This window comes from Drosophila eugracilis, unplaced genomic scaffold (assembly GCF_018153835.1).
Source record: "Drosophila eugracilis isolate 14026-0451.02 unplaced genomic scaffold, ASM1815383v1 contig_2154, whole genome shotgun sequence".
Classification (NCBI taxonomy): Eukaryota; Metazoa; Arthropoda; class Insecta; order Diptera; family Drosophilidae; genus Drosophila; species Drosophila eugracilis.
The window spans coordinates 11,827,493-11,850,981 of record NW_024573038.1 but is presented as its reverse complement, the minus strand read 5'-3'; the positions used below and the strand labels follow the sequence as shown (position 1 = coordinate 11,850,981).

General features: G+C 38.0%; 3 protein-coding genes across 3 annotated transcripts; 1 reads left to right on the top strand and 2 right to left on the bottom strand.

The window, feature by feature from the left end:
* Nucleotides 1-264: 264 nt before the first annotated feature.
* LOC108105923 lies at nt 265-2,136 on the top strand. The gene is made up of 3 exons (XM_017212703.2): nt 265-406; nt 486-1,556; nt 1,689-2,136. Exons 1-3 carry the CDS (start codon nt 277-279, stop codon nt 1,775-1,777), a joined length of 1,290 nt encoding a protein of 429 aa, XP_017068192.2. The 5' UTR covers nt 265-276; the 3' UTR covers nt 1,778-2,136.
* A 1,530-nt stretch (nt 2,137-3,666) lies between these two features.
* LOC108105955 (kelch-like protein 41b) lies at nt 3,667-4,731 on the bottom strand. The gene is made up of 3 exons (XM_017212756.1): nt 4,620-4,731; nt 4,129-4,558; nt 3,667-4,063 (listed from the first exon to the last, which is right to left on the bottom strand). Exons 1-3 carry the CDS (start codon nt 4,649-4,651, stop codon nt 3,692-3,694), a joined length of 834 nt encoding a protein of 277 aa, XP_017068245.1. The 5' UTR covers nt 4,652-4,731; the 3' UTR covers nt 3,667-3,691.
* Nucleotides 4,732-21,176: 16,445 nt separating this feature from the next.
* Nucleotides 21,177-22,857, bottom strand: LOC108105919 (ectoderm-neural cortex protein 1-like). The gene is made up of 2 exons (XM_017212699.2): nt 21,615-22,857; nt 21,177-21,554 (listed from the first exon to the last, which is right to left on the bottom strand). The coding sequence occupies exons 1-2, from the start codon at nt 22,074-22,076 to the stop codon at nt 21,177-21,179; spliced, it is 840 nt and encodes a 279-aa protein (XP_017068188.1). The 5' UTR covers nt 22,077-22,857.
* Nucleotides 22,858-23,489: the final 632 nt, after the last annotated feature.

Sequence of the window (23,489 nt, the reverse complement as noted above, 5' to 3'; positions counted from 1 at the left end):
TGAAATGATAAAGGGCTTTCTGAAATTGGCAATTGGCCAGGTCCAGGTCCCCCTATTGGCTGCAATACTTCCTGTTTTGGGTAAACCACCGGCTAAGATTTACAAGGTGTTGGTCAGTTAACTCTGGTCTTTTCGCACGCTTTGGGAGTGAAATCTAATCTGGAGAGGTCTGCCTCGATCGTCGGCCGTAAATAAGGGAGTCAGTGGCCAGATAAGGCCACTATATAACCTCCACTCAAGTGGCCGCGTAGTTCAGTCGAATTTTAGACAATCACCATGAAACACTTTGCCGTTTGCGCCTTACTCATCCTGCCGCTGGTCAGCGGTGGTTTCGTGCCACCCGCACCCACCAGACACTTTGTGGCCTATGAGATCCAGTCCACCCACAATGTGCCACAGATGGAAGGTAAGAGAGAGTATAGGAGAATATTCTAGGAATAATCTTTAGAACATTTTATAATCGATAAATCTATAAACGCGTCTAGCCATCGTCCAGAAGATGCAGGCCATGCTTCAGAAAATGATTCCGGAAATGTCTGCCCTGGCCGATTCTGTCGCCGTACCCGACATGTCCATCCAGTCTGATGCCGGAGTGCTTCCCGATATGTCGTTGGCCACTGATGCCGATGAAACCCCCAGGAGACGTTCTGCCCAGCTTAAGGCCGCCCCGATTGTCAAGGCTGCCGCTCCCTGGTTCTCCCAGATTCCCGATATGTCCATTCAGGCTGACGCCGGATTGATCCCTGACATTTCCGTGGCCACCGATGCTGCTGAGACCCCCAAGCGCACCTCTTTTGGCGTGTTTAAGACAGACAGGAAGATTGCTGGTATTCTCAAGTCCCTTCCCCAGTTGACTAAGGTCTCCGGAGCGAAGCCTGTGGAGATTATGACCCAAGCTGATGCCGATCTGGTTCCCGATATGTCCGTTGCCTCCGATGCTGATGTGACCCCCAGAAAGCTTGTTCCCGGTATCAAGTCCCTGCCCAAGTTTACTAAGGTCTCTGGAGCCGAGCCCGTGGAAATCGTGACCCATGCTGATGTGACCCCCAGGAAGCTTTTTTCTGGTATCAAGTCCCTGCCCAAGTTTACTAAGGTCTCTGGAGCCGAGCCCGTGGAAATCATGTCCCATGCTGATGCGGATTTAGTTCCGGATATGTCCGTTGCCTCCGATGCTGATGTGACCCCCAGGAAGCTTGTTGCCGGTCTCAAGTCTCTGCCTAAGTTTACTAAGGTCTCTGGAGCCGAGCCCGTGGAAATCGTGACCCATGCTGATGTGACCCCCAGGAAGCTTTTTTCTGGTATCAAGTCCCTGCCCAAGTTTACTAAGGTCTCTGGAGCCGAGCCCGTGGAAATCATGTCCCATGCTGATGCGGATTTAGTTCCGGATATGTCCGTTGACTCCGATGCTGATGTGACCCCCAGGAAGCTCGTTGCCGGTCTCAAGTCCCTGCCCAAGTTTACTAAGGTTTCTGGAGCCGAGCCCGTGGAAATCATGTCCCATGCTGATGCCGATCTGGTTCCCGATATGTCCGTTGCCTCCGATGGCCAGGATAAGGGTAGGTAATCAATCTGTTGTAAACCTTTTAAAAGTTAACTATCAGATGGGCTTTGTGATTATGGGAATGCTTACTCTAAATTTTATTTGCTAAAGGTTTCTTACTTATAATTATTATTTTTGTTTTTTCTAGCTGCTAACCAACCCGATATTTCCGTGGCAAGCGATGCCAAATTCGATTCCAAGAAGACTCTGGCCGAACTTCTGGCCAAGCTCCACTAGCTGACTTCTGAGAATCCATACTCTGTCACTGATTCATATTAAAATGGTTGTGTGTTTTTGTATTCTTAAGATTTCTTTTGATTGCCAGTAATCAGTTTTTGAAAAGAGATATTTATGTTTTTGTTTTCTTTTAACTATCAGCTATTGATTGGTTTGTTTAAATACAAATTTCCCAGACACTTGAGTTGGGTATCTATTACCATTATTAGATTAGAAATGCGATTGCTTACCTTCTGTTTGCTTTCCACTGGCCCAATACTGCGGCATTATTCAACGTTATGGTTTTTATTATAAACTAAAGCCTGTTCTTGTTTTTAAATAAAGCAAAAGTCTCAGGATTTTAGTAAGTGACAGCCCTAGCAGTAATCCAGTTTTTTATACTGTTTATCCCCTATCCACATAGTATGTATGAATGTACATACACACAGTGTATCTGAAAAAATATGTACATACATATGTACATATGGCAAAGGTCAATTTGAGTCATCCACATATGTACATACATATGTACATATGTATGTATGTGGATGACTCAAATTGACCTTTGCCATCTTCACAACGACGGGCTGTTCCTAAACTGGAGACACCAAGAGGCCGAACTTAGTCCAAGTTCAGGCTTTGCATGTTGGCCGAGAAAGAGCTGATTAGTTTTGGCCCTGGACTAGCCTCCCAACTAACAAATAAAATTTTTTTTCTATTGTCAGGATATCCAGGAGGCGGAGGTGTATTGTATAGCTGGCTATTTATAAAAAGGAATTAACGGCAAAAACCGGACCCACACACAAAAGTGGCCCGAATGTGATCCCAATGAGGCACATGGCCATAAACAACGCGGTGGACAGAGGTCTTTCGGAGCGGGAAGTTTGGCTCAGTGATGCCATTTCGGCACGCTCGTTTTCGGTTATTGGTTATCATATTATGGGGTGTTATTTATTTAATTAAAAACGAAAAAAGTATAATAGAACGAAGTTAGTAACATCTTTTGAAGCAATCTATACTTTTAGTTATTCATTTTTGACACTCAATATAAAAATTGCCTGCCATCACTGCTGTGTTTTGCTGGAGTTTTTGTGATTTTGCTGTTGCTGGCGTTGTGATTTTCATACAAAAGCGCTAAAGCGGCTACTAAATTACGTGCTCATGTGTTCTAGTTGAAGTTAACTCCCCTTAAAACCCAAACCGCCCGTCCAGTCCATCGAAACCGCCACCACCCACTCGACCGACCCCCTTTGCATTGCGAGCAAATCGCATTTGGAGCCGCTAATGAACCGCAGTGGTCTCGCTACCGACCAGGAGGCCTCCATCGGTGGTGTTGGCGGTGGTACTCGTCCATACATACACATATCAGTGGTGGTACAGTCTCAACATCGTACGGGTTCTGTTTCTGGTTTTTGTTTTTTGGTATTTCCCAGCTTCGTTTTTACCTTTTGCCACATTTTCTAGGAAATTTGGGTTCCATTTGTCAAATACCCAGCAAATTCCAATTGCTTTTTATTTAAAGTCCAATAAACGACTATGATATAATATATCTATATGGTGCTTGTCAACCGATTTGCTGACTGTTTAAAAAATAACATTACATTTACTTATAAAATTTCTAATTCATAAGGGGTTCGTAGTTAGCTTACATGGTCTCCAATGTAACAACATACCCAGCAAGTATATGATAACAGGGTGTACAAACGCCGTTTAAAAGTGTAACAATGCTGTTAACTATTGTGGGCAGACCCGTGGATTCAATTGCATTTCATGGGCGGGAATGAGGGGGATCTGGAACAATTGGCGCTTGATTAAGGTGACCTGCCTATGTATGTATTTATAGGCGCTGGAAGCATCTCACAGTCCTTCAAAATGTTGCAATGAAATTATTAACGCAGCAGTAATTAAATTCATTTTTATTTATTAAAGGATCTTTTATAGTAGATACAATTTGGCAATTCTATAAATTATTTCGACCTTGTCTGAATCTCTCAAAATATTTGACTTTGCAGGACCTTCGTAAAATGCATCTAATGTCATTCGATCAAAGCGAATGTCGCCTAACATATATGAGATCTTCTCCAAGTCCGTTGTACAGTTTTTAATATTGTCAATTTCAGGAAGCGGAGATGAAACCACCAATCCATTATTTTTGGAAATATAATTCTGAATCCATCTATTCAACACGGTAAAACGTTCTATAGGTCTAAACTGATTACTCATTAAAAAAAAGTCGACGAAGAAATCGATTTCCAAATTCAAGACGTATGGAGCCAGACGATCAAAATTATCAAAGATTTCGGTTATCTGTAAATAGTTCAATTAATTCATAACATAAAATGCAATGAGGATTGTCAATTGAAATGGTTTACCTCACTAATCAGCGACTCCATTAAATTTGTGTTTTTCAAAAGATGGGACAATTTAAATATTTCAATTAATGCTTCTGGTTTCAGGACTCGAAATGTTTTAATTAGAAATTCTTCGCATAGATATTCAAAATCCGATAACATCCACATATTCGCCAATTTTAGAATGGAACATAATGATTCCCATTCAAGATTCTTCAAATAGCCTATATCTTTCTTGTATAGGTAATCAATAATGATTTTCAACAGTTCCGGCGTAGTATCTTTCACAACCAATTCTCCATCTTTCGAATCTTCTTTTTGAAACAATTTTTCAAAATACTCCGAGGCACAAGCCAAGATGACTTTGTGGCAACGAAAGGAGGAGTCCCCAATTCGTATGGTTATGTCCGAAAAAAGTTCACTTTCAAGCAGGCGAGGTAGCTTTTTGGCTCTGAAATTAAGGGAAATATCTTAATATTTTTTATGTTAAACTTAATTTAGTTAGTACTTACCCAACTAATTCCAATGAATTTTCATATTCCATTTTAAAAGTGAAACGTTTTTCGAAGTATATTCAATTAATAGGAACTGATTCAGTCTTTTCAGATTGACAGATCAACTTGATATAATAAAGAACTTTTTCAGAGTGACCAAGTAATGTAAGAATAAAATACGTCAAGTTAGTAAAAATGCTAAAATACCAAACTAAAAGTATTTTTTGAATATTCATATGTATGAACATGCATACACAAATATGTGGTTTTTATTTTTAACTTATACCACATTCTACCTTTTTAACATGTTTTTAGTATTAATTTATTGATATCAAAATCAAGATATTTATTTTGGAGGAAAACTTGTAAGTTTTTGTATTTCGATTGCTTGAATGTAATTTATTTTTATATCTTTTTTTCCAAAAAAATTTCAGAATGCAGGCGATCACCACACTGTAACTTATTTTCATTTACTCTGAGCTGCTGTTGTTGTCGGGAACGAAGTTTTCGCCATTTCCTTGTGGCTTTGCAGCTGTCGCACTTGAAGTGACTTTGCTACCCGTTCAAATAACTCCCCTCCCCTCTCCCTATGGTGGCTTTTGGCTGCACTTATTACAAAACTTTTCCACCCATTTTGCATTTTCATTTATTTTGCCGCCTTTCATTCACTTTGGTCTTTGTTGCTGCTGCTTAAGCATATCACTTCACTCTCGAAGAAATTTCATTTCGCTTCCTTCCGCTGTTTCATCAAACACTGAGAGGAAAAAGTGTAATGTGTACTAAAACAATACCTTTCTTTTGATTTAATTTTGAATTTTAATTCAATTATTTAATAAACAAATGAAAGTAAACAAAAATATTAAAATTAAATAAAATTTATTGCGTTTTCTTGAATTTTTCTCAGTTCACTCCACAGTTTTTCTCTTTTCAAAAACTTTTCGCTGACTTTGGCCTTTTGATTTCCATACTGCATTTCAATTTTTTTCCCCTTTTTTGGGAAGAAAAACTTTTGCTTTCAGCCGGACATGAGCTTAAAAATATATATCTACTATAGATGTAATTGAGACTTTATCTGTACATATATACTTACACTATATACTATATATTATATTAAGATTGACTTAATTTAGGGTTCAGCAGAATTATGAAACTGGCAATTTATTTTCATCAGTAACTTTTCAATTTTGTTTGGCCTTGTTTGAGGAAATTACTTAACGACAATGGATTTAATTTTCTAGAGAAATCCTCACTGGGAGAGAAACATGAAAGGGGTCAGTTCGTTGGCTAACCTTTTGCTAATGACTTCCTTGTCGTCGTTGTGGCCTCTTCAATGAGATAAGCCCAAAGTGCAACAGGAATAGCAACCAAAACTGGCAACTAGCAACATTGGCAGCTAGCAACATCACCAACTTGCAACTCGCAACAACTGCAAACACTTTAAGAATGTTTAGCGAACACGCAAGGACAACACAACAAACATCTCAGACAACAAAGATAAAGCCAACTAATCGAATAGCAAATACCCTTGCAAAAATAATTTAACAGGGCAAAATAGTATTTTTATTACTAAGTTTATTTTATGACTTAAAAGGCAATTATCAATATATATTTAATGCTTTTTAATGTGTCGAAATGTTTTTTCAAAACTAAGATGCCATCTAAGAACAGTACTTTATAAAAACAAAATCAAAATCAATGTAGAACCACCTGGTAGGATGATCAATGAAGCATTGAAAAATCATCATACCTCGTCCATATAGAGAAGCGGCATTTGAAAACTTTTATGCGGGAGCGAGAAGGCAAGAAACAAGATGGACGCTTCAGCCAAAATCCAATAGATGGCGCCTGCTGTACTGTTTACAACGAGCGAATAAGATAAAGAAAATTCAGTTAGGAAAAAGAAAAAACACTTCGCCGCAGGTAATATAAAAGAGCGACAAACAAGTAGTGGAAATTTCTTTTCAAGAGTTGGCCAGATTTTAGTAAAAATCTGTGAATAGTAATTCAATAAATTAAAATAAGTCATTTTGTGCATTTTCTTGTCACATATTTAAGCACTTTTGCCTAGTTAAACTAGTAACATACAGCAACTTAATAGTCAAATTAACTGTTCCACCGTAATCATGGTTGCAACATGACACTGCCGTCTTAACCTTTCCAAACCAAATAGACAGCTGTCAAAGCGAACAATTAATTTGAATAATAGTCAAGGGAATCATTTTATACTCTTTATTTATATTTTTTCTTGATTGAATAAAATAAATAAAAATCACACGAAAACTGACAGATTCTCACAGTAAAACATAACTAATTTCCCCAAAGCACAAAAATAAACTTATTTTGTAGATAATGTAACTTATTTTCTTGAATTTTTATTAGCTTGCCAATTTTGTGCTCGTGACCTGCCGACAACGATTCATCTTCCAGCGGCTGCATTTCAGTCTTATTTTTTGGAAAAAAAATAAATTTAATTAGCCAGCGATTTCATGGAGTTGTGGGTAGATGGGAGAGTTGGCTGCTGCAGTTGCAACTTTGACATTTTGCCGCATTAGCAAACGATTGCCGCAGTACGTGATGTTGTCGTATACCCCCCGTTTTTTCCATCCCATCCTCAACTTTTTTGGCCTTGTTATTTTTATTTCATCGTTTCTTTTTCGGTTGGCATTTTTGGTTTTCGGTTATTCAGTATTTTTTTTTTTCCTTTACCCCTCCTGGTAATAAATATTTTATTAGACGCGGTGTGAAAGGTGTGCAAAATTTACACGACTGCCGGGTAAGTTTAGGGCCTGCATGAGTGGCCCTTTTCCCTGGCTGAGTCATTTGCGGGGATTTGCATTTTTGGCCATAAAAAACGCGAGTTGGCAGCTCTTTCTGGCATCCTGTTTATGGTCATGAAAGGGTCGACAGGAGGGTATGTTTGGGCGTGTGGATTTTAAAACCCCCAATTTGTTTTGCCTCTTTATTTATATTTATTGTGACGTAATTTTTATATGTCCCTGTCTGGCATTGTTAAAAGTTTTATGAGAAATGTGAAGTGGGAGGAAGCCAGGGATTTGTAGGTACTGGATTATGGGCCACAAGGCTGTGGATTTAGATTGCATATTGAACTGCGGATAGTAAGATAAATTCAATTTTTCAGTAATACATTGTATACACCTCTTAAAGCTTGTCCATAGTTCGATAGCTTATTAGATAAATTTGTTATAAGTTCTAGGAGAAATTTACCCATTGAGGTAACTCACAGGAGTTAACATTTTTAACTTCTCAGTTCTAGTGTGCTGCGTGTTTGCAGCTTGTAAGTTTTGCACTTAATGACACATACTTTTGCCGAAGACTTTTGCTGCAGCTGTTTAACCAAGTTATTTATGGCACTTGGTCACACTTTGTCAAGCGCTCACACCCGCAGACGGCCACACATATTTGTTGTTTCTTGCCACCCGCCTTTGTTTTTGCAAATTCCTTTTGGCAAAATGAAAATTCCTCTCTGGTAAATAGTTTACAGGACATCGGAGTAAAGGAGTTGTTGTCCTGTCCGGATAAAAATATTTGTGCACTTGCATTTTATTAAGGCTGCAGAGAGAAAAATCATCTTCAAATTATGTTTTAACTTTAATTTTGCAATTTTTGGTAATAGCTCAGCGAAGTTTTCAAAGCAATGTTAGATGTTTGTTTGTTTGTTTTGTTTGTTTTTTAAGAATCAAAAACAACAATATTTTTTACAGTGTGGCTGACCAATTTGATGTCCCAAGGGGGTGGAGAAGTGGAGTTAAAAAGAGGTGGCAACGGCACAAGGAATTTATTATCATTGTCGCCTGGTCAATGCACCTGGTTGCTAAAGTGGGATGGGACATCGAGATGTCCTCTGATGTCCTGCAACAAATGCTCTGGCATAATTAAAGCCATTTGTTTCGCCCAGGATCGTTGCGGGTCATGAGATTTATTATATTTCCCAGTTAGTTTATGCCTCGAATTGAAAATCGGCAGCAGTCCGACATGCACTAAAAATGGTTTTTGTGAGATTTCAATTTTTAAAATAAAATAAGATTACCAAATTTATTTTGGTAAAATTTTGAAATTTTTTTAACTACTTTTTCATTGTAACTGATGGATTTTTTAAAAATTAATATTAAAAAATTTATATTAATAATAGTAAAAGTAAAGTTTTTTTTAACTTTTAAGATTTTACTCAAAATCAAGTTGGGTTATCAAATCATCAACATAATTTATTTCTTATGATAATTTATTGTATTTTATCTTCCGTTTTTGAGTGTTGAGAATAAAAATGGATGTGCAGTATCCTCATAAATTGCAGGACCAGAATGGTCAGGGAAATCAATTAACCAAATGCTCGAAGCTCATTAAGTCCACCACTCGAAACGAATTATTGTATTATAAATATTCTGGCTCTAGCCATTAATTTAAATCGGGGATTGTTGTTAACAAACGACGACGCCATTCGAAAATGTTCGCAGGCTTTCAAGTGGCGTCCGATCAATTTTGACAGTAACATCGTTTCACAAAACGATTTATGTGCCAGCATTATGGCAATTTCGGTTCATTTTAAAATCATGTTCATGTGTAATTTATTTGCGTGAAACGTATTAATAAATAAAGGGCAAAGTGCAAGATGCTAGAGATTAAGCCCAGGGAGCGTTCTCAAATTGTCTAATAGGAGAGGTTTCAAAAATTTAGAATTCAAAAGTTGGGTTTTTATTAACCTTTATTAACCTGGGGTAGAAATAGGAAAACTTGCTTAAAAACATGTTCAGATTTTCTTTACTTCAGAGGGAATTAAAATACAAATTAAAGACCGTAAACTAGAGAAATTCGCATCGGGAACTTGAATATCAGAACTCGTAAATGCAAATATAAATAATCGAAAAAAAAACAACCTTAACGCAGGCCTATTGGACCGCTCACATTAATTTGATTTAAGCTTCGCTGCTTTTTTGACATTTTTATTGTTATTGTTTTCTGGTGCGTTTTTTTCTCGCATTTTCTGTCTTGCCGGGCGATATCGGGGGTTCCCATCGCTTATTGTTGTAACGGTGGCGCTGCATTGTTTTTTTTTTGAGCATTTTCCAACACATTTTATCGTTGGTTTGTTTTTTGTTCGCTGCTTTTCCACGTTTTCAGCTTGCTTTTTATTTATTTGGGCCATTGTTAAATGGCATTTTCATGCTCAACTGGCGTCAAATATGGAGTTTCCAACTCCAAAAGGCGAGAAAAGTAGGAGGGTTGGTTTGGCCTCCCAAGTCTCTGACACGTGGCCAATTTTTGGTGGCGGGGTGACAGGTGAACATTTAAATTTTCTCGTTTTTCTGTAATAAATAAACAATATACTATTGTTTTGCTTTGCAAAAATCATTTTACCAAAAAACTGCTGATAAATTCATTGAGTAATAAATAGTTGTGTACTTTTTGCAGACACTGTGTCGTCCATAAATTCAATATAAAATATTCAAAATATAATTTTGCATATGAGAGCACAATTTGTTGGTTCTGTTCTGGCTTGCCTATTCTTTTTTGTGGCCTCCGCAAGTTTGTAAATATTTTTGTGCAATTTGCTACACATTTGTTTTACAATTTGTTTATGAATTTTTGGTGCAGAATTGAAAGGCTAAAAGCTACCTACAGTGGGACAAAAAAGTGTGACAAAGAGTCAATAAAATAAAAACAAAAAAATTAAACCAAAAAAATTAATCAAAAAATATTTGTTTATGGACTTTATTTCATTTATTATTAAAAAAAAATTTTTTTAATTTTAAAGATGCCTTCATTGTATTTTTCTTACCATTTATAATTTATACTAGATCTTTAGTATCTTAGTATTCCTTCAGTATTTTCTTATTCCTCACCAATATTATTTTGTCTTCCCACATTCTGTCTTTCAGTGACAAACTAAAATATTAAATCCGAAAATATATTGTTAGCAAACTGCGTTTTCTTCACGGTTGTCAGACTCTTGGCACTCACTGTGCCACCGTCTATGGGCTAATGCAAATTTAAATGGCAATTTGTTTAAGCCTCTCAACTTTAACCCGGCAATCCACTGGCCAAAAACAAAAAAAAACGAAGAGGGGGGCGGGCCACTGGAGCAGATGTAAAAATGTTGCTCACATTTGTTTCGGAAAAGAATTCGCAACTCGGAACTGGGAAGCGGAACGGGTGGAATGAATGGGTAGAGGGGTTGGCTGGATGGTAAAGAACTCAACTAAAACGCATAAATCTTCGTAAAGTGTCAGTGTCCATATTTTTTGTCTTCCTCTTCTTGTTGCTCTTGTTTCGCTTTCAGTTCCGCACTTGTTGTTTTTGTCATTGTCAGCAGCAGCAGCAACTTTTTCCACCAGTTAGTACAGTGCAATTTGGCTAAGGTAAACCACGATCAGTCTGTAGTGTGATATTTTCGAAAATGAAATATAAATACAAAGGAACTTATCTTCAGCGATCATAAATTAGAGAATTTATTTCTTGGGAATATAGTAAGAGCTTGTCCCTAAATGTTAATCAAGGTAATACTTACAGAGCTTTCACTGTATTGGTTCATGCTGCTGTTTCTGTCCATTGCGTTTTGGGGTAATTTGTACGCATTTCTTTTGTCATTCGGAGCGACTTTGGTTTTATTTTTTGGATTTGTTTGCCTGGCCCGACAAAAAAATATGTTCTGTTGCTGTCATCGAGGCTGCTGTTGCTGCTGTTGTTTATTATTGTTATTTCATTTGTTTATTCCATTTCCACTCGCCACCGAGTGTGTGAATAACGAGTGGCAAAAAGCGGAAATTAGTTGCAGGCCTTCAGTCCAAAAAATATTCCTCTTCACAAAAAGTTGAGCAAAAATAATTATAAAAACGAGTGCTGGGCAAAGTAATGGCACAAAGTGTTGCTAAGCTCGGCAAACTAAAAACAAAAACAATTAGGAACAGGCAAGGGGCAATTAGTTGCAGGAGAGATCAAGAAGGGGGTGGGAAGGTCGGGGGTATTCCAGGGGAAAAGCAGGCTAAAAGGTAGGAGGAAAACCCAGAGATGGACAGCAAATAAATGCAAATGAGTTTCGCAGCAGTTGACTTTTTGTCTGCGTGCACTTGCAAAGCGATTAGCAACATTTATCCAAAACTGAAAACGTTGGAAAGTTGCAAAGGGGAGGAAGCGAGGGGTTGAAGAACCGAAAACTTTCTGTAAAGGTTGCCAAACAGAGGGGCAGTTAAATGATAAATAAACAAGTGTTCGGTCACTTGCTCCTCTTTTTTGTAGTTGTTGTTAAATAATTGCCAAAGGAGAAACAAAATTGTTGTGTAAATTGCTGCAGATTCATTTACAGAGCGAGGAGATTTAACGCATTTAAAGTATTTGCAAGTAACCCTCCTTTTCACCCCACTGAAGTGTTAATGAATGTGGCCAACAGTGATGCCATGTTCTTGTTTTTTTTTCCAGGCGAATACGGTGATTCACGTTCTGTGAAAGTTTTCTACTGGCTAGAGTAGCGGAAAATCTAGGAAACGGATATCTGCTCTCAGGTACTTTCAAGATCTATGGTTTGTTACGTAAACTGGAAGATTGTTTTCATAAATTTAAAATAACGAATAAATTCCTGATCAGGCCTTTGCTTAGAACTATAATTTTATGTAAAATATTTGTCAAATTATAAAATTAAAAAGCAATAAGGCAAAAAGTTAGCTAATCGAATTAGCACAGGAGAGTTCACTCGAGTGAGTGGAGTGGAATGCATATGTCGGATTGCCAATTATGCATAGAGCTAGATAATGTATATACCAGCTGGTCTGTAAACAATCTAATTCCCTGATTCCCCTTCAAATATCTCTCACTCACTCCCGCCATCGAGCAAACAAAAAGTGGTTTTCGACGTGGCTTTCTGTGGACTTTGCCCGGCTAATAAGCACTTAATTAAATTAACGCTGCAGTCCGAAAAATCAGAATTTATCCCTCCCTCAGCTGCTGCTGCGGAAATAAATGCAATTAAAAAATATTAAAATTATATAACACACAGACGAGAGATAGAACAGCTCCATCTATTTATCTATCAGACAAGAGGGGCACGGGGAAGGGTTGCCTTTATTGACGTTGCCAGGATATTGTGGTTGCGTGGGGCAAAAACAGGAGTTGCATGCATAGTTTCAACCCTACAACGTGGGGCAAAAATGTTGGCTAATTATTTGCAAAATATTGGTAGCTCCTGTTTACACAATTAGTCATATTGCTAGCCGGAAGGGGGGAGTTGTGGGTATTTTCCCACCGCTTGGTTGGGGGGCTTTGGAGGAAACCCCAAAGTAGTTTATTAAAATTGCACAAAATTCATTGCAATTTCCAGCGAATTTCAATGCATCGAGCGCAAAAATTTCATCGGCAGATGTACAATTTTCAGCAACAAAGTGGATCAAATTGGCAAAAGGGATCAATCAGAAGGGTCTCCAGAGGGTTAATCAATCCACGACGGAAAATTAAGTGGAACGCTATGATACTTTTAAGCTGCTTTAGTGTAAAGGGGTCTTTAAAAGTGTTTTAAAAATGTGCAAAAGGAAAAACTGTCTTTGCTCTATTAGCTCTTCCTATTCTCTCTCTCTTTCTTTTGGGAGCACTTTTATTCCTGTGACTCAATTAGAGTAGAAAACTTGATAAAAGTTTCTGTCTTTGTCATTAAATATGCTACTCATTGGAACCCTACAAACCTCAACCTGTCTTTTTCTCTCAACGCTCCTTTATGGCTGTCTCTTTCGAACCAATGGATATGGATGTCAGCCACAGAGGACCAATTTCAATGCTATTCAAATTGCGTATCCATCTTCATTTATTTCATTTTCCTGTAATTTCCTGAAAATTCTTTCTTTGCTGATATTGCCCATGGCACCCTCCCCCCTTTCGCCATCGTCTTCTTCGCCCGGTTTATCTATCTTTTCCATCTTCGTGGACGGCACGTCTTTTCCTCTTTTTTGGTCGGAAATAGAAAAGTGCGCCAACTTTTCGCCTGAATTGGCAACGCTTACACCTCCCACCTCCCCACGACTCTGTTAACCCCTATTGGCTGCACTTTTGCCAGGAGACTTTTACACGGAGAAAATTAGATTTTCTTCTTAAACTAAATGAAAAGTTAGGATGTTTGGTAAACAAATCTTATATTATTAAATTTATTGACCTATCAATAAGTTCCTTTTCCTTATACAAAACTTAAAAATATATTTTAATAGAAGTTTCTCTCAGTGTCTCTCCTGTGTGGCTCCCCTCACTCTTGCGGTTTTTGCGGTTCTGTGTGTGGGTTGGAGTGCATCCATCGGACGATGGCAACCTGTAATCGTTCTTTTGCGCCACATTTAAAATGTCTCCGGGTGTCTCCTTCATCTCTTCCACAGCTCCCGCTCCTAGTCCTCTGTCTTTTCTCCCAATATATACCCCCCTGTGTCCACCGCCACTGTACATCTGTCTACGTGTCCATTCGTTCATGTCTTGTTAGCGTAAATCAAGCGGAACAAAGCGTCGGCAGTCAGGAAGAAGAATCCGGCTGAACAGCCGGAGGAAGGCACCGCAGAGCCGTAGAAAGTGGGCGGGATAAGGGGCTGCACCTTCCCTTTATTGCCACTGCAGTAGCCTTTGCGTCACCCTTCCCTTTGGAAGCCAAGTCGTTGGCTAGAAATTTATTACGGCGCTCAAAACGGAAGCTCGCTGGCTAAACTGCGCCTCTGGGATTGGGTTACGGATTGCAGTCCGCCGGAGAGACAGCTAGCTGGGATGTCCTTTTTGCCGGGACCACGTTGATTAAGCGCCGCGCCAAAGCCTTCAGAATGGCTTTGTAATGCGGTCGGATGAAGGAACCCGTTTAAATTGATAAATTCCGCTAGCTCAAACGCTGGGAAATCGCTCGGATCGCATTAAATGGCCAAGGTGTCTTTATGGTTTTGATAGATGGTGAATGCCACATAAGTCCAGTAATAACTGCGAATCTTTCAACTGGCTGTTCCTTGGCTTATATTGATTTATGTGTTAGTCTGAAGCTGACTTTCGTTAATCGTTTTATTGTTAAAAATTAAGAACATTGAGCTGATCTCTTCTAGATTAAATACCAATTCAAAACTGTCTATGAACTTTCCTTCCCCGATATTGAAACATCCTTCGACTGAACATTTAACCCTTGCAAACGCCCTCTTACAAGCTGCTTAAGCTTAGACCCCAAGCTGTTTGGCCTTTGACCAGATTGAAAGCGGTTAGACCTGCAACCCGCCTCTTATGAAGCCTTGTAAACAAGGTGCTAAATATCAGGAGAGAACACAGAGACCTCCACAGGCTGACCCCCAACATCAACGCCATCTCCATCTCAGGCAGCAAATGCAAATCGGCTTGAAATGCCTGCCAAGCAGTTTGATGGAATAACTGGTCGGGGGATATGTAAACCAACCAATTTCGCTTGCCAATTAGTGGAGCACAGGGGCTTGAAATGCCTTCATACACTCATAAACATGAACAAAAGCTCAGTCCATGAACAATACTGAAATCGAGAATGTTGAAGCGGGCTCATTGGGAACATTCGATGAGAAGATGAATGCAATTTATTGATTGCCAGGCCGGGGCAATTGGTAATTAGAGCTTGTGGCAAGTGTCCTCCTTGAATTATTGACATGATAAGCGCATCACCAGCCCCGTTGCCAATAACCGCCCACTCAGCTTGCCTGGCAATTAGCTGCCATTCAAGAACTTTTCAAATTGCTCTTCTGAAGCAGGCTTAAAGCGACTTATCTCTTGCCTTTTTTTTTTTATTTTTGCCACCCACTTTTTCTGGGCAAGTAATAACAGTTTAAAGTGAACGAAACTTCAGTCTTGTGATTGCTCAACATTCTGTGTGGCTTAGGTCTATCAAAGTTTTTGACACTTGCCAATTTTCCATCGGGATAAACTCGATTGCTTTAATTGAATATCCAAGTGCTGAGGTTATTAAGCCTGGCATGTGAAGTTCTGAGTGGGTCCTTTATGAATGGCATGCCATGTTAGTGCGTTGCTTTCTAGGGTCATAATAATTAAATATCACTCATACGCACTGGTTAACAACAGCTAGCCACAAAGTACATTTATCTACATTCTGTTCATGTTTATCGTTACAGTGGATAACGAAATTATAAAGATTAAAGTGAAATTATATTTCCTTAAAGAATTTGTTGGAAGTTGTTAAATTTATAGATTTTATAGATGTAAACAAGTTGCCGGTTATCAGTTTTCTGCTGATTAAGATTGTTTTAAGAATCCTCTTTCCCTCCATGAAACTCACTGTTTGCTTAAATGTCTATTCGATTGTGTTCCATATATTTATGTAGAATATGTAATAAACAAAAGTGGCTCGCTTACGCAACAACACGCTTGCAGACAAATGACAACAAATGCTGTGGCAGCAACAAATGCATTCAAATATGCAGCTGCAGCAGTAGGAACAATAATAACAATTCCCATTGTCTGTGTGGATGTGCAATGTGTGTGTGTGTGTGTGTGTGTGCTTGTGTTGGGCATCAAATTTATAGACTCCTCTTTTGGCCCGAGGCCATGACTTTCTTATAACTCTTCTCACTTTCATTCTGAAAACAACGAAAGGAATATTACATTGAGACCAAAATGTTATTTGAAAACATGAAGAAAATTTGAAATATCAAAGGAAGTTAAAGAAGAAAGATCATTTATATTCTTATAAGACTGATTACTTTTTGCTTAAAATACATAAACCTTCTAGAAATTTCTTTCGATGTATCTTCTTGCCCCAGACAAATGCAAATTGCATACATAATTGAGTTTTGCGGGGTGCAGAGTGACAAAGAGGCACTCACACACACACACAGAGAGAGAGAGAGAGACAGTGGAATTTGGAATCTCTGTTGGAGGACCCTTCTGCATGCATGTTTCATTACTTTAATTGAAATTATTCCACAATTATATTGAACATATTTGTCTGCAATCAGAGCATACAATTTCCCTTCTCCCTACCAGCCTCAGCTTGTGGCCAAAGAAGCTTAACGCTGGAAATTTGCATTGAGAAATCAATTAGGTTGCGTATACGCCGTGTAGTTCGTTATTAGAAAACATTTTGCAATTGTTAACAGCTCTGTTTGCTCATAAAGAAAATAATAAGCACAATTTAGTCCTTGTGGGTATTAGCAAGTGATTTCCATATACCATATACGCCATTACTATTTCATTTTCCATCCGATTAAGCACTTTCACACTTCAGCTAAGTTCCATTTGTTGGGTTTGAAAATTCCTTTCGCCTTGTTTGCTCCGTTCATTCTGATTGCATGGCTGAAAACTGGGCTGGAACTCCATTCGGAATCCCTGATTTATGTGGCATAATTAACGCTTATCGCTACGCTCGCAGATCTCACGCGCTCATTAATTTAGCAAAATCCGAATGAAAAGCACATAAAAATATAGATTTAGCACGCATCGAGTGCGCGATTTGCTATTCATCGGAATTTAATGAACTGTCAACGCTGCTACTGTTCAACGTTGCGTATGCGTGATTTATGGACAACGAATCTCTGTTTGCAGATAGAGCATGCAGCTGACCTGCATGAAAGATGTCACTTTATCGATAGGCTTGTGTGAGAATAATATATTTTGAAAAAAGTATAAAATATTTTTAATATTTGCAAACTCTTTTGAGTTGCCTAAGTTGGGTTTTTTAGGAAGTTTTCCGGTCAGTTAAGTTATGAAGTCGTGAAACTTTGCCCTTTAAGCTTATTAAAATAATGAATGTAAAACTCTATCTTATAGACTTATACTTATTTTAAATTTAACAATGAGAACATACAATTTCCCTTCTATCTCAATCAGAGATATTTTTTAAACCAAAAACCTTTTCCAATCATAATTTCCCTCTTGGAAAAAAACCGTTTGACGGAAAGCACAACAAAAATGGCCGCCTTAGGGTTTTGGATTTTGATTGTTCATTCTGATAGTGAGTCGCTTGCCGGATTTTACTGTTGCATATGCATAAAGGATAATCGCAAGGAAGCAGCCGGGGCTTTAATGCATTTCCGTCTTTGCCTGCATGTGAGTAATATTTTAATGAAGACACGCAGGCAGGTGGAAAGCGAAGGGCCTGCAGAAGAGGGGGCCGACATGCCGCGGAATTCCTTTGCCTTGCCAGGCACTTTATCAACTTCCGGCATGTGAGCGATGACAACGAGGACACTATAGCAGGTGTCTCTTGGGGGTGTGGTGGGTTTGCTACTATAAGGACTGTAAGGCTATAGATGGGTGGGGTTGGGCGAAAACTATGAACGCAAATCAAGCGCAACGCAGCTCCTTGGCAAACTTTCGCCCGGTGGAAGAGCTGGGAAACTTGCCACATCGCAATGAGGCTCGGAACGTGCTGAATGTCCTGCAGCACACCCCGCCTGCAACATCCTTTGCATATTTTAGGAAGTGATTGCGCAAATGCATAATTTAATGACAGGCGATAGAGATGGATGGTTGATGCGGGGGAGCTTCGAGCGGCAGGGATTTTCTTATTGCAATTTTGATAAACGTTTTCCATTTTCAGATTGAGTTCGGGGTAAGAGTTTAACTCTGACTGAAACAATGACTAAAGGTGTGAGTTAACAAATCAATAATCGAATGGCAAATTACTTTTATGATGACGACTCATCTGTCTGTCGCATATTAATTAACTTTGTTTTACCTAAAATATTTTATTTAAGTAACCAAAGGCAATGCCATTTATTTATGAATTTTTCTTTAAGTTGAATATTTTTTGGCTTGGCACTTACAATCTCCTCCTCCTGGCTTTTGACCTATTTCCGTATCAATTCTTATACAAAAAACTATCAACCCCAAGGCTATTGGGCAATCAAGTTTGCCCTTAACCCTATAATGACCCATCTATGAGAGCTCACTGAACAGACAAATATCAAACAGGGCCATTGAATCCCAAATGGCAAACAGAAATCAATCAAAATAAACTCAACTAACTTATCCACCCACTTTGCCATCAGCTTCCACATCGTTTTTGCCGAGGAAATTCCTTTTCCACAGCAGCCAAATGTAATGCACATTACTCGTACACAACAGACATGTTTACCCACTTTCCATCGATTCGAACAACTGCTGTGAATATTTCTTTTCTAAATTCAAAGTTATTTATATGTCAGGCGAAATTGAAATTGCTCCGGGGAGTGGGGATTTTGGGGTTAGAGGGCTTGTCACGGCAGCGATTCATCATCGTCATCGCACAATCATCATCATCATCGACAGTGTCAGTCATCATCATTATCAGTGACATTCGAAAGATGAAAGTGTCCGGACGAGTGATGGACTGGCTCAGAAATTGAGTTACTCAAAATAAAATGCAATGGATATCGTTCGGTTACTGGAAACTAATCAGTTTTGAAGGCACTGGCGCAGGAAAGTAGGCAATATTTTTTAAAAATTCAACTTTAATGAAATAAATAAAATTCAGGTAAATTAAAAGTTGAATAAAAACAATAAAAAAATAATACATTTAGGCCAAAAAAAACTCCTTTACATTTGCGGTTCCTTTTGCTCATCGCTGACAAGGCGACTACTTACAACGACATTCATTTGAGTGCCGTGGAGACTATTCTAAAGATATTTGGAACATATCGATGTGAAAAATATGTGCGCCTGCTGACATTCCTTTCGTTTACCCATTTTCATTCCCACTTGCCTCCTTAAACCCCCCATTCAAGGCTTAAGACACCCTTCTCAACACCGCCCCATAAGTCCACAATTCTTTGTGTGGCTGTCTCGCGTATCAAAGAACGAAATTGCATAGCATTTTAGTCTGGAGTACACTGGAAAAAATTGATTAAATTATGATGAAAATTGTATTTAGAATCAAGGGAATTTAAAGAATGTTAAGCTTAAGTTAGGTTTTAGAAACAAAATTATAGTATTTTTTGCTTCCAGTGTAGTAAAGAAGCTTTGGTTTGTTGGCGTGTGCTGGAAATTGTCACTTGAAAATTGCCAAGTTGGAGGCGGCAGAAGAATACAAATGGTAAGGGAGTGAGACCTCTTGAGTTTGTGTGGTTTCTCGTTCGGTGACATATTTAATTTTAAGCTGTGACAGATAAACTTGCGGAAAATGTAGCCGGAACAGCTCAATGCACTTTTCCCTCTCCCCCAAAATTGTTGGTGATAAATTTTCCTTATCTCCTATTCCTATGTCCTTATCGATTTGTTTTTCCTATCATTATTAACACGAATTAACCGACATTTATTATGAATTTGACCGACGCGTAGATGTGCAATTATATTGGGTAATTAGTTAAAATTGGCATTAAAGCTATTGGCCCCCCCCTCGCTCACATTAACGTAATTAAGCTGGCAATGTATTGAGAAACCTTTTCAGTGCTCATTTCGATTACGTGCCTGCCATATGAATGACCGAAGGCGGTGAGGGGGTTCGTTTTGGGGGAGGGAATAGGGAGCCAAGCCACAGACGTTAGTAGGCAACAGCAATTTGCATATTATAATTTGCAATACGAACATATTAAATGCATAATTTTTGAGAGCCAATAATGAGTGGATAAATCACTGTAAAGGGTGTTTTCGGGGTGGTCATTGAGGATCCTAATTAAAATTGGCTTTATTTCCGATACTCCGGGAGTGGAAATAAATATTTCATAATAAATGAAGGGGATTGCCAGGAAACGTGATAAATTTTCAGCAGGCAGTCCCTCACAAAATGCAGAACAATGTCCAGCGCATCTAAAACTACCAAAGTTTGGGAACTATTGTAATTTCAAGTGTTTTTAATTGTTAAAAAGATTCTGTTTGCCTTTTGTGAGGGCTTGAAAAATATTTGAATCTTCAGTGCATTTAAAACTGTTCAAGTTTGAAAGATATTTGAAACTTTGGCTAATTTAGCGAACTTAATACATCGGATTTCATATGTTTGTTTTTAAAAGTTCAAATTAACGAAGGGGATTGCCAGGAAACGTATAAAATTTTCAACATGCAGTCACTGTCAAAATGTAGAATAATGTTCAGTACATTTAAAACTGTTACAGTTTTGAAATTATTTAAATTTTTAATTGGTAAAAAGATTCTGTTTGCCTTTTGTGAGGGTTTGAAGATTATTCGAATCTTCAGTGCATTTAAAACTGTTACAGTTGGAGAACCATTTCAATTTCAAGTTTTTTTAATTTTTAAAAATGTTTCTCCTAGCTTTTCTAAAAAAAGATATTTGGAACTTGTGAATATTTTATTTGGCTTATTTAGGTAACTTATTTCATTCGAGTTAATATTTTAGGTTTAAAAAGTCAATAGCCCTTGAGTTTTATGCTTTTATTTTGGAAGCTCAGTTTTATGTTTTCAATATATAAGATATTCAGGTTTGAGTAATAATATACTACTATAATAATATAAAATTAATTAATTAAATGCTAAATACAACTTTATATAATCTTATCAGCGTAATCTAATCAATTTTATTATACTCGGATAAGAAACGGGAATTTAATCAGTTTACAGCCGGTGAGTAATGGTATTGAGTGAATAATGGTAAGATATATTAATTATTTATTTTATGTTAGTTTAAGCATCAATGATTGCATAAAATTCAAAATATTATTTATCTTCAGCATCAGCGAGCATTAGATCTGACTTAACAGTACTCATACAATGGCATCCTGCCCGTGCAACTCTATACAAAATTTCAAACTTTTCCGAATCTGATAAAATATTCGATTTTCCTGGACCATTGTAGAACTCCTCCACCGATAATTCCTGAAATTGAATACTTTTCACAATTTCAGTAATTGCCTTCCAATCCAATGGCGAATTTCTAACATAATTGTTTTCCTTTACCCAGTTTTCTATCATTTTAAAACGCCTACGCGGCCGAAATACGTTATAGGTATTTTCAAAATATTCCACAAAACAGCCGATATTCATTTTCACAGTAGCCCGATCGTCCATGGCACTGCGCCAAGAATCTTTCAAGATCTGTAAAAAAAATGTTACTTAATAGAAATTTGTTTAAAACGAATGAAAATATTTATATACCTCAATGGTCTGGACCATTAATGGCTTATGATCCATTTCATAAGACACCGCAAAAAGGCTTATTAATGTTTCCGGTTGCATATGTTCCCTTTGGCTTATTAGGATACTAGCACATTTATCGACAAAATCCTCTGCTAGCCACATATTTGCACACTTCATAAGGGACATTAGGACTTCTGGGCTTAGACTTTCTAAGGCCTGGTTGTCCACCGGATCGTATATAAAATCCAGAAATATTTGAAAAATCTCCGGCGTTGTTTCCTCCAATGTAACTTCACCCGTTGTTAGGCCATCATTTTGGAATAGTTTTTCAAAGAATTCTGAGGCGCAGGCCAAGATGATTTTGTGGCAACGAAAGCTGGTGCCTTCAATGCGAATGCATATATCTGAGAAAAGTCCCGATTTCAGGAGCTGTTTTCCTCGCTTTGAACTTGAAAAAGGTTTTACACAAGTGATTTTCATAGAAAATTTTAACTTACTATTGACTGTCGGCCATATTAAATGTTTACTTTACCAACTTTCCTATTTAACTTATGAAAGTCAACTGCAGTGAAAAATTTAACTTACCCTTTGTTAAGAAGTTAACTTGGCTCTTATCATAGCGATTTATACAGCTGAAGTAAGTTAGATAAGGATGAGGACAAAAATATGTATTATATATCAAATGAAATTGAACTAGCTTAAAAATATTAAGAAAAATAACTAAAAATGATTTGTAAATCAATTAAAAAAAAAAATACCAAAGTAACCAAACGAATTCGAATTGATTACATTTTAGATAAACACAAGAAAATGTTAATAAGTTGCAGGTAACCGTTAAATAGCTGCTATCTTTTATAAGTAATACTATGACATACCAGATAATGCAGAGAAGCAAAACAAATATGACGATTGGGCGATATCTACGATTTTATAAAGCTATCAAAGCTTCTAATCAGTCTAATCAGACTTTCTAATTTCCAATCAATACTTCTTGAGAAATAAAGAATGTAATCTTTTTTAATGCTTTAACAATAAGTCACTTTTATAATTCTTATCATGTAATGTATTTAAAAACAGTTTTCAATAATATTTTTTGTATATATGTATAATTAAGCTCTCAAACTGTACAGTTTGCAGAGCAATTATGTTAAACTTGTTACGTTGTTGTTTTGCCAACTTGTTACGTTTATTTACGACATTCACCACCAGCTGGCTGGCGTAATATTAATATTTAATGACAAATGCGCATAAAATTTAAATCAAATCCCATTAAAACTGTCGCCTGGTTGCCCTAATGGGCCATCAAACCCCATATAGATATAGTACACGATGTGGCAACATTCCGTTTTTATGACAACTTATGGAAATTGATGGCCATCTTCTTCTCGGAGGGAGAGCAAAATAATCGCGGCTCTCCCGACTGTCAGACACATAAGCAAACGAAAAAAAAAAAAAGAAAAGGAAAACTTCCATCTCAACTTGAGTGATGTCCCGTGGGGGGGGTTTGGTTACCGCCTGGTGGGGAGGGGCGGTGGTGTTGCCACTGACATTGATGATGACGTTGGCCAAGGGCGTTGACAATGTTTGTCAGCCGAGCAGGCAACTTTGACAGGGCGTCAACAAATGGAGACAGACAGCAGCCACGCCTCCTCCTATAACCCACTATAACCTTACCACCCACCAACCCACCTTCAACCCAACAGAGATCGGAGTGAATGGGCGTGAGCGGTTAAGTTTGAAAGAATCCTTCAAGTGGCGCTCTTTTCTCTTCTCCCTTTTGCCTGTAATGAGCTGCTCTTGGCCTGCGCTTAATTGTGGTCCACTCTAGAGAGGGGAAAGGGGGGAAATTTGCAGAGATAAAAAGAAAGTTTGGAAGTACAGATATTAGAAATG